The sequence below is a fragment of the Conger conger genome, chromosome 12 (assembly GCF_963514075.1).
Source record: "Conger conger chromosome 12, fConCon1.1, whole genome shotgun sequence".
NCBI lineage: Eukaryota > Metazoa > Chordata > Actinopteri > Anguilliformes > Congridae > Conger > Conger conger.
In genome coordinates this window covers 29,196,620-29,208,513 of record NC_083771.1, presented here as the reverse complement: position 1 = coordinate 29,208,513, position 11,894 = coordinate 29,196,620, and the positions used below count along the sequence as shown (strand labels likewise).

Below are 11,894 nucleotides of genomic sequence, written 5' to 3'. Positions count from 1 at the left end.
TCCAGGACCACTTGGTGTTCAGTAGTACTCTAGCTTTCAGCAGTAAAGACTGACCTTACTCCCACTCTCCAGGACCACTTGGTGTTACAGTAGTACTCTAGCTTTCAGCAGTAAAGACTGACCTTACTCCCACTCTCCAGGACCACTTGGTGTTACAGTAGTACTCTAGCGTTCAGCAGTAAAGACTGACCTTACTCCCACTCTCCAGGACCACTTGGTGTTACAGTAGTACTCTAGCTTTCAGCAGTAAAGACTGACCTTACTCCCACTCTCCAGGACCACTTGGTGTAACAGTAGTACTCTAGCGTTCAGCAGTAAAGACTGACCTTACTCCCCCTCTCCAGGACCACTTGGTGTAACAGTAGTACTCTAGCGTTCAGCAGTAAAGACTGACCTTACTCCCACTCTCCAGGACCACTTGGTGTAACAGTAGTACTCTAGCGTTCAGCAGTAAAGACTGACCTTACTCCCCCTCTCAGGACCACTTGGTGTGCTTCCTGCCAGGCACCCTGGCACTGGGGGCCCATAACGGCCTGCCAGAGGACCACATGGAGCTGGCCAAGCAGCTGATGGAGACCTGCTACCAGATGTACGCGCAGATGGAGACGGGCCTGAGCCCCGAGATCGTGCAGTTCAACATGCAGCCCCGCAGCGGCCGCGACGTGGAGGTCAAGGTGGGCGACTGACGGCAGAATACCACGGCCCGTTTCTGAAAAGAGCAGAGAGCCAAACGTACTTGGAGCGTGTGACCTTTTTTTGCTCTGCTGCGTATGGCGTATGCTGCGTCTGTTCTTGTGTATGGATGGGCCCCGTGGTCTGGTATGGAATCCTTACCACACCTGTGCTAAAAGCTATCATGCAAGGTGCCGCTATAATGACTCTCTCCCAGGGATGGGAGGGTTCCTGTCGGACGGGATGAAAGCGTGTCACTGCTGCTGTATTAGGCACACCGTCCGCTTTATTTTATTTTTTTACGAGCTTCCGATCAGAGTGCCGTGCTAAAACTAGCAACATTTCTGAGCCAGTTCTGTCCAGGTCTAACCCTGACCCCCCCCTCTTTCTCAGCCCGCAGACAGGCACAACCTCCTGAGGCCTGAGACGGTGGAGAGCCTGTTCTACCTGTACAGGTTCACTCAGGACCGAAAGTACCAGGACTGGGATGGGACATCTTCCAGAGCTTCAACAAGTACACCAGGGTGAGAGCACGCTCGTGTGTATCTCTGTCTCTCTGCCTGGAGTTGTCTCAGTTTCTATCTATATCTCTGTCTCTCTGCCTGTAGTTCTCTCAGTTTCTATCTGTATCTGTGTCTCTCTGCCTGTAGTTCTCTCAGTTTCTGTCTGTATCTCTGTCTCTCTCCATGTCTCCTCCTCTATCTGTTTTGCTATATCTCTCACTGTCACTCACTCATTTGCTCTTTGTCTCACCCTCCCTTTGTCCCTCAATATTAATATCCCTGTGATCCTCTGCTGTAGCATTTCCTCACTTGCAAATAGCACTGAGTAGCTGTATGTATTATGAGATGTGAAATGTGCAGGTTTCACCCAGAGAGTATGAAGATAATTCCGCGCATGAAATTTCACAATCCGGTCATACCCAGGGATTATTAAATAACATAATCACTGTCTTTGGTGGTTTATCATTCACTTGAAAAGACTTTTGAGGGAGAAAAAAGAAATGAAAATAGACCTTTGGTCATCTCTGGAGGGTGACTGTAGAAACTCCACTGAGTCTGTTCAGCTCTGTTTGATGGATACGGCTTAGCCAGGTTTCTGTAAATGACGGTCGGACCCAGTGTGATAAAATATAACGGTGACAGTTATGGAGCTGTGCTCGTAACTGAGAGGTTACAGGTTCAGTCCCCGAGTGTGGCTCTACGGTTGAGCAGAATACTAAACCAGGGTTGATTCATTTAACGTCCAGCTGTTTGAATTGATTGTGTGTAAAACGCCAGCTGTTTCGGTATCTGTCGAACGGCTAGACGTGAATTTGAAATGGGATTTAAACGGTTGCTGTCCCGCCCCGTTCCCCAGGTGGCCTCGGGTGGGTACACCTCCATCAGCAACGTTCGGGACCCCGCCAGCCCCAGCCCCAGGGACAAGATGGAGAGCTTCTTCCTGGGCGAGACGCTCAAGTACTTCTACCTGCTGTTCTCCGACGACCCCGAGCTGGTCAGCCTGGACAAGTACATCTTCAACACGGAGGCGCACCCCTTCCCCATCTGGCCCTCCGACCAGTGACAGGAAGCTCGTCTGCTCCCACAGGAAGTGACACGTACGCGTACGCACAAACCCTCAGGGCTTCCCTGGGTGAGGGGCCATCAGGGCTTCACGGAGGGAGGAGCCTTTGGGCTTTACAGGGTGGAAAGCTGGCGGAGAACGTGGTAGATGTAGGACTGAACTTTCTCTTTTTACTTCTTTCAGTACCTTTTTACCTACCCCCCACCTCCACTTGGCCACTTTCCTGGCCCTGGTTAAGAAGCCTTGTTCTGCTCTGTGGGAAATGAAGATTTCACAACTCGATGCAGTTCGCTTGAGAATCTATCAAGCTGTTGCTTTTCATGTGTCGTTGATGTCCGTCTCCGTTGGGCCAGGGAGAATTCAGATTTTGCATCCCGTCCGTCGCATTGGTGGATTCGGTAAAGTGGTTCACATTCACTGGCCTATTTCCCGACTCCTCCCCTCCTCAGCTATAGAAGGGTCCTGCCCTCTGTCGTGTATGGTGAAAATCTCAGCGGGGTCTGAACTCGAGCACTTCCTTACCCGGTTGTTGGGCGGATGCCAGGGACACCAGGGAATCACTGCCACAAGCCAACCGAAAAGCAGCTCTCTTGCCGTCCATTTTCATAGCTCGACCCCATTGGCTGTTGTGTTACCCAGGTTCACGGGTCTGTGAGTGCACCAGGAGCGCGTGTGTCTCGCTCCCGTTCGGCCTGGCCTAGTTGCACCTGCCCCCGCGCAGCCTGCAGTAAGCGGGAGAGCGCGGAGCTTTCTGGCTGTGCACTGTGAAATGTTTCCACGGGAGAAATCCAAGCACTTGGTAAATGAAGCATTTTATTTTCATGTTTTTTTTTTTTTTTTGTCCTGTGTAATTGTGACTTAAAATTGGAATAGAAGCCGCAGTCTTATTTAATATTTGTGGCCATTTTCATGGCCAGAGTGATGAGACACTGACAGTATAATGAATTGTATCTTCTGTCATCTCTGTATTGCGGACCATGCTGTAGCTAGACAACATGATGGCATCTACTTATTTTGTCATTCTTGGTTATTTTTTCATTTTGTTTTTTAGAGGGTCGCGGTTAGTCTGTACTAATTGTGCCCCTATTGAATATCTCTTTTTCCTCATTTTTGCACAATATGTCTTTTTCATTTTTTTAATAAGCACTTTTGTGATGACCCAGCATTGGTTGTCCTCTACTGTAGTGTGGCACATCATGGGAAATTGAGCGAAGAGACTAGTCTTGATCCACTGTGTGGTCTCTTGTTGAGTTACTCTGTTATGTATAGGCAATAGGTCTGAGGCTTATCTGAGCAGACTGGGGTCACACAGCGGACCTCTCTCTTCAGAGTCATAGCCACTCTACAGCGGAGAAAAGCAGAACGCTGGATTGCAGATTCACCAATTGGGGCCGCAGCATCTTGCACTGTTTTCTTTTCTGCACCTGATGCAATATTGTCATTTAATTTGTGTGTGTCTATGTTTGTGTGTGGTGTTTGTGTGTGTGTGTGTGCACGTGTATGTGTTCATGATCACCAGTAGGACAGGGGTGTGGCCCCTATTTTAGATCTCGTTATAATTGAGCTACACTACTTGGGCATTTTTGAGGAACTATGACCAACTAGACTTTTAAACTATTCTTGACTATTGCTGCCAACAGACCAAGGAACATTGTGGACTATGATCATTCCTGTAAATAATTACTTAAAACACTTCAAATTTTAATATAATTATTTGTTTGCCCATATTTCTTCATTTACTGTTTTGGAATACAGTCCTACAGTGTATTTGTTTAGCAACAGAAATGTTAGTCTAAATCTCAAGTAGCCATTGTTTTTGTTTTTTTAATGCAATTTTAATTGAACGTGGATGGTTGAATTCTTGCACACATGGGAGGTCATGTGTCGTGGTTGTCTTGCCAGTGAGTTTATAGTGTTTAATTTAGTAGGGTATCCAACAGAACAAGAGGTGCACCTGACTGACAGTTGACTCGCCTCTTGGGTAATGTAGCTTCTCCCATCTCAGAGATTGTTTCAGTGAAATGCTTGCAGTTTATTTAAAGTAAGAGTTATTTATTAAAATGCTATCCCAATCATTAGAAATTCCAGTGTCCATTTAAAATAATAAAATAATTTCCCCCGTTTCATTTTAAGAATGCGAGGAACATTGTCTGAAGATACAATTTTTTTTTTTTTTTTGCTGAAGTAGTTATATTTTAATTGACTGCTAATGAGCAGACTGTACTGTGTGTCTTTCAGTCGATGTTGTTTTTGTTTTTATTTTGTAATTTAAGCATCATGTATTCAAGGAGTAGACTGCCCGTTGGGACTACCAATGTTTGAGTGAGCTGCTTCCGTTGCTGTCTGTCTGTCTCTCTGTCTCTCTGTCTCTCTGTCTGTCTGTCTGTCTGTCTGTCTGTCTGTCCTCAGTGTGCCCTTTGGTGGGGTTCCTTGCCTTCATTGGAGATGATGGGCATGTCGACTCTACGCTATTTGTTCAGCTCGCCCTCCTCTCCCCACCCACACCCCATCATTCCATCCGTAGGGTTGCGCCCTCACTAACAGTGGCTCCAAAGTGGACCTCTAGTGTAGTTCATGTCTGTGAGTTCAGTCAGTGTGAGAGTGGACCTCTAGTGTAGTTCATCTCTGTGAGTTAAGTCAGAGTGAAAGTGGACCTCTAGTGTAGTTCATCTCTGTGAGTTCAGTCAGAGTGAGAGGTAATTTTTCCTTGGGAGCGTGCACTTCCAAGAACGCAAGGACAGAGAACGCTCTATGTGTTTGAGATGCGGTGTGTGCTTGTGAGGTTACGCTACCACTCCAACACAGGCAAGAGCAGCCTGTCTCCACATGCCCGCTCATTTCTGTAACCTACGTTCGACTGTGCACTAACTTATACAGATATCTAATGAAGCCAAAATAAACGCTGTGTGTGTATCCTCCATATCTGGGGAGTGTCAAGATCACTTTCGTGAGCTTTAACCGTCCTCGTTCCTAGCTTTCTTGCTTTTGTGACAGAACTTGGGCCATTAAATATTACGTCACACAAGTTCCCAAGGAGAACAGAGGAGAACCGATATTGAGAAAGGCACGGAGGCTTGTGACCTCACCACTGGGGGCCGAGCTACCTCTGGCATTACCCCAGACCTCCTTGGCTGTGTTGGCTGTGTTTTTTGCTCCTCACATCCAAGTTTTCTGCTTCCATTTCGGGGATGTGTGGGAAACTTTGCCATCTTTCTGGTGCCTTTCCAGTAAAAAAAAAAAATGTTTTAATAGCAAATACGATGTGTCTGTTTTTCTCATGAGTTCTGCTTTGCCTAACCTGCATTTAAAGTCTATCATGCCAATGCAGACTGATAAGTACCTTTTTTTCCTGGTAATTGGTGTAATTTATGATTTACGCAGGAGAGAGGAAAGTGTGGGTTATTTATAACATTGGATCATTGCCATGCAAGATGATTTCAGATGAAAATGGTTTGTAGGTTGCTGTACATAAAAAGAAAGAATGAAATTTTTAAAGAATATGAAATTGTACCATAGTAGATATTCTAATCAGGGAGAAAGGGTAAAAGGTGACTTGTTTTCTATGTGCATTAATGCTCTGACCAAACATGGACATGGATATTGAATGTAACATGTGTAGAATTTCAACCCAAAACAATATCTTCTAGCACACCAATACAGGTTGTCCTCTAACACAGTGTTTCTCAACTCCTGATGGAGGAGAAATGCCCACCAGAAATGCCCTTGATTACTTAAATCAGGTGTGCAAGTTCCTGGTTACAACAAAAACCTTCTGGCGAGTGGGTCTGGAGAACTAGAGTTGAGAAACACTGATCTAAAACCTCAGCCATAAGAATCAGACACTGTAGAAAGAGTTGTTGGAAAAACTTTTAATCTATGTTTGCTCAGTGGCTGCCAGTCTAATAAGGGCTGAGTTCACTACCCAAAAATGTCTTTCGGACCTGAGGCTGTTCCCTGTATCCGGTTTGTGTGAGACGCCCTACAGAATGTCATCTACCATCCCATAGCTGCTCCACTTTCAGCTTTCTGTAAGTTCTGCACTAACCGACATGGCCACCAGCCTCAACCTGGCTTTTTATCATTTTATTTTTTTTAAACCTGTTGTACCGAGCCCTGTACGGAGGGTTTTGTTAACGTCATTTGGTCGGCAATAAAACTTGGAAATTAAAAAGTCTCATCTTATTTTGTTTGACATTTCTACAAAAATCTCTTTAACAGCAGCATTTCAGCATTCACAGACCAGCATCATGCGTAGCCTGACTGAAAGATTGCACTATAATTAAGGTTTTTTTTTTCCTCAGTGGTTGGGAGTTTCTTGACCTTTTTTTCCATTTTAGCTATTGTTTCTCCGGTACGACTTTACCTCTACGCTGTCACACTGTCATAAGCGTGTCATAACACCTGCCGTATTCGTTCATTAGTGTACCAGGGCTGGCAGTAGATGTTATTTTGCTGTGCTGTCGCACTGCGCTGCATAGTCTGTGGAATTGAGACGCTGCTTGTTGTGAGCTGTAATGTGCTTCAATTACAGGAAATGACAGGTCTTGCCTCCAGATTTCTACAGCTATATTGTCCTGTTCATTTCTCCTATGCACCTATATAAGATGTTATTTCAACTGCGCCTAGTTTATTTTGACAATCCATGTACAAAATAATGAAACATGCCACATAGCAGCTTAATGTCTAAAGGCCCATATTGGTGATCTTTTATTAATTATATATATTTAATGTATATTTTAAAGGACCTGAAGGTGATTGGACACGCCACAGGGGAAAATGTAACGCACAGCCGCACAGGAAATATGCCATGGGGGAAAATGTAACGCACAGCCGCACAGGAAACATGCCATGGGGGAAAATGTAACAGCCACGCAGGAAACACACCACTGGGGAAAATGTAACTAGGTCAAGATCAAGCTTGTGATTTATTGTCATATACACAGTAAAACACAACGGTTACACCATACAATGACATTTTTACTTTGCTTATCCTCCTTCCATGAGCAATAATGAAAAATTAAGTATTTTTAACTGCAGCTAGCAGAGGCAGACTGCTGCCAGCCTGTTGAGCCCCTCTTGTGAGATGTTACGGGGGGTTTGGGGGCGGTTACCATATTTCCCAAATCTTCCCTCCTTAGGAGACGCTGCAGCCAATTATACACCTTCCTTTAGCGTAGCTGACATACACTGTAACTCCTCGTGTTGATTAGGTCCTGGGCCATTGGATGCATCCACCTGCCTTCGCCGGATGAGTCCCCATAAGTTATGTGTCCCCATGAGTTAGGTGTTTACGAGTGTGTGTGTTTCCAAAGGGTTGAGTGTTTCAATGGCTCTCCAGAGCGCCATGTGCAGGGTGCCATCTGGTCCTGGAGGGGGGGGAGGGGGAGGGGGAGGGGAGGGGAGGGGCTCTCTGCGTAAACCCGGTCCGCCACCTGTGAGCTCCTACACTGTAATTCCAGAATCTCGGAAGGCTCTGCAGACTGTTCCACGTGAATTATCAATTAAATTACAAGCGCCTACAGCGCAGTCCTTTCAGAGAATGCTTTTACGCAGGGAAATGTGTTTCTCTAAAGGAGGCGAAGGGCAAAAGTGCTTTTCGTTTTATGTAATGGAAAAATATTCCGAGTAAAATCAAATCCAAAACACATTCATTTATGGAGCATATTTTTACAAAGTATTGGTCACAGTACTGTTCACAGCATGCCACTGCCTAAACTACAAAAGACAAGTTAGGTGTAACGGTGGCAAGGAAGAACCGTGTGGTTTATAGGAAGGAACCTTGGCGGGAAGCAGGATCAACAGGGAAGGCCCATCCTCGCCTGGTTCAGGTTGTGGGTTCATGGTGACCGACACAGCCCGTTATTGGGTTGGACTGAATCGGTTCAGGTCTGGCTGCGGGAAGGCAGATGGAGGTGTTAGCCTGACCCTCTGGGCCTCTAGTGGGAGAGGGAGATGAGATGTCATTAGGAAAGAGCAGTTCATGGTGGGATCTTTTGGCACCCTGCTGCACCCATACCCTGCGGTGTAAACACTCTGTTTTTCTGCCTCCTGCTCATTCAGGAAGTGACACGCCACACGTGTCACAAGTCAGGGAAAATGGATTTTCTTTTTAAATTACAATGCTGTATTCTGGCTGTTGTTCATACACCAGTAGTGTCTGCTTCACTGGCTGCTTCTTGTGTACGAGTGTGTGTTACACGTGTGTGCCTGTCTGCATTTGTATTGGTGTGTTTTTGTGTTATGTGTGTGTGTGCGTGCGTGCGTGTGTGCATGTGTGCGTGCGTGCATGCGTGTGTGTCTGCATAGGTATAGGTCTTTGTGCTTTGTCTGTGATTGTATGTTTGTGTGTCTCTTTGTGTCTGCATTTCTCTGTGGGTAGGGAGGGCGTTCCAGTGGTCTGTGATTGTGTGTGTGTGTGTGTGTGCGCGTGTGCATAGATGTGCATGTGTGTGCTTATGTGCATGTATGTATGTGTGTGTGTGTGTGTGTGTGTGTGTGCGTGCGCACACGCGTGTCCATATATGTGCGTATATGTGTATGTATGTGCGTATATGTATGTATGTGTCTGTGCGAATGCGAGGATGTGTGTGTCCGTGCGTGTGTGTGCATGTACGTGCGAGCATGTTGCTTTCAGCTGTCACCTCCATCTTTAGTTCTGATGTTCTCAGACCTGATGCCTGTCTGCCTGCCTGTCTGTCAGCCTGCTGTGGGATTACCTGGTCGAGCTGTCAGCTGTGACAGGTGTGCAGCATGGTCTCCGTGGCTTCGCCCAGGGCTCAGTCACAGGTAGAGGCCTCTCTGAGCCTCACACTGCAGCGCTTAAGAAAGGCTTTCCCCTCACCCATAAATATCCCCAATAAACCTCTCATAACAAACACAACGGCTGTAACTCTCTGACTTGAAACCAGTCCTGTTTAGAATTGAGTTGGTTTAGGCATATTTATTGCTGCTTTCTTAAGGAATATTTTACCACCGTTTCAACAAGAAACAAATGTAAGTTGAAGAGCAGTTTTTTAATGCATGTCATTTCGGGAAAATTTATTTTGTTTACCGTGTGGCTGAATGTTTCCACATTCATCTTGCTTTATCTTCATCTTGCACTATAGATGGCTATAGTGGTTATTCCTCCATTATCATTATCCATTATTTTTGTCTCCAAATTTAGGCCGTTAAATAGTCAGGTTCATGCAGACGTGAGTTGGAGTAAGACATTTCATGTGCAGCTCAACAGGCTGACCTGCAATGAGCTACTGTCTACCCAGCTCACTTAAACCCCTGTCTGTACAGAGACACACACAGACAGACACACGCACACACAGACACTCGCCCACAGACACAAACACACACAGACAGACACAGACACTCACCCACAGACACAAATACACACATACACACACAGACAGACACGCTCACTCACAGACACTCGCCCACAGACACAAACACACACAGACACACACAGACAGACACAGAGACACACCCACAGACACAAACACACACAGTTACCTCATGAAGACAGCAGGGTCCAAGGAAAAAAGGAAAGGAAAGAAGATAACCTTCCACTCTGCCCTGCCCTCTCTGCTAGAGAGGTGTGTTAAATGTCACTGCATTGCCCTTTGGAACACTGCGGTGGTGTAGAGTCAGCGGTCAAGCAGGAGGGAGGGCCGTGGTGGGGTGATGGAAACAAGGCCGAGAGGCAAAGCAGCCACCGGTTCTGTCATAGTGGTTTATTAGCTAAAGCGCACCCAGAAGGTGATTGGACTAAGTGTTTCAATAAAAACCAGAAGGAGAGATTGGACATAAAATCATAAAAAAACACTTAAAGAGAAATCCAGTCAGGGTGGAGTTTGAAACTCAGGAAGAGGAGACGCATACTGTATGTTACAGTACGGTATTGTACAAGGAAATAATTGCTTCGCAAATAATGTGAATCCAGTATATCCTAGTTTAAAAAAGACAACCCCTAGATTTTAAGATAAAGTGACCCTGCCTCTCACCTATTTTGAAGATTGACAGCAGTAGTGGCATTATAAGGCTGGGGTATGCACATTGTCATAATTGTTTTGTGAAATATGCTATTCAGAGAAATGCTAGCAGCTGAACCAGCATCTGGCAGGGTCCCGTAATCACAATTTTATCACCCTTTGTTTATGATGTCAATTAAATCAAGCTAGCATTATTAAGCTACACACTCTTTTCTTGGACGTATATTTCTTTATTGCTTGTCTGTACCCGTGCCTGTTTCAAAGAGAGAGAGAGGGAAAGAGAGAGAGAGAGATGAGGATGTTATTTTCCCTGATGTAAATAAGCGTGTGGATAGGTCCGGCCTGTGGAGAGGAAGATAAGGGGGGTAGTGACAGGCTGGCTGGCTCTGGTGTACCCCATCTCTGTTCTGCAGAACATCTTCACCTTCTCCAGTTCCATCTATCTCCCTTTGCCCCCTTCACCCCCTCCCCCTTCACCCCCCCTCCCCCCCGGGCCACACCTGCAGCCGTGGTGATCTGTCAGCGGAGAGATAGCGTTAGGCAGGTTGTGCACACCACAACCTGCAGCACAATCTGGCAGCCGTTCGCTGAACGCAAATTATTTGTGAGCAGTAACGCTCGAAAGTGCACCAGAATACAGTTTTGAAAAGGAGGACAAGAAGTTTTTCTTGTTTTTCGGAAATGCGTGCTCAATCCCATCTTAATTGAACATAAATGCAGATGTGATCTGATGAAGACCTGGTGGGGTTTGGGGTGAGAGGGGTGAGGGACACAACAACTGGGAAATGATGGTACAATTAAGTGATTTTGAGAGAAGATTTAGTGCTCTTAAATTACCTGTGTTTTCCTTTTCATCTTCCAGCCCATATTTGTTTTCTGTTTTTTTTCTTTCAGATCTACAAATCAAATCAAATCTTGTTCATCACTCTTCTGGGCCTGATGTCTGTCCTGAACACGGACACCAGGGGGCAGTAGAAACGGGCTCAAGGCTCAATCTACATATGCTGCTTGTTTAATGCCATTTCCTGGGCACTGTTCCAGAATCAGCCTCTGCATTGTAGAATAAATCCGCACTCATGTGCCTGTGCTGAACCACTGCTAGAGGATCAGTGATTCAGGCAAAAAAACAAAAAAACACGCCAGGGTCAAATTAATTCCCTGAGGCTCGATCTGTAGAGTGTTTGTAATTGAGCGGAGTGCGAGTCGTCTCTGAAGACGCGTGTAGGAGTGTCAGGGAAGCTTCTGGAAAAGGTAGAACCACCGGTGCTCTCCCGTGCCACCTCTGGAGGCCGCAGAGCCGAAAGCTTAATTCTTGCTTCCGACTAGATGATCCGTGAAAGTGATCCGGGAGCTCATTTGGAGAAGCTACCGGGAGATGGGGGAAGGTGGGAACCAATCAGCCTCTGTAATTTCAGCACAGAGTCAAACTGAACGCGGGGGGGGGGGGGGGCACGTCTGTCAGAACGCCGTCGGCGAAGACAGCGAAGTTATCTGTCATTGCGGATCAGTCTTAATTGTTTTGTCTCTCGCCCCCTGTACGTGCCGTAGCACCTTTGTTCTGCGGTCTTCACCAAGGCCTTGCCCCCTGTTCAGGGGTGGTTATGGGGGGATTGTTTCCTACAGTCTCTTGTTTTGTTTTGTAATGGGTACATACTGTACATTCATTTTTACTGA

The 11,894-nt window shown here is 46.1% G+C and overlaps 1 protein-coding gene across 1 annotated transcript in view; it reads left to right on the top strand.

Annotated features, from left to right (window-relative positions):
* The window catches only part of LOC133142498 (endoplasmic reticulum mannosyl-oligosaccharide 1,2-alpha-mannosidase-like), a 24,165-nt gene extending 17,756 nt beyond the window's left edge, over positions 1-6,409 (top strand). The window contains 4 exon segments of the mRNA XM_061263753.1: positions 480-674; positions 1,066-1,156; positions 1,159-1,196; positions 2,032-6,409. Coding sequence (XP_061119737.1) covers positions 480-674; positions 1,066-1,156; positions 1,159-1,196; positions 2,032-2,238 — 531 coding nt within the window. The 3' untranslated portion in view covers positions 2,239-6,409.
* The last annotated feature ends 5,485 nt before the right edge of the window (positions 6,410-11,894 follow it).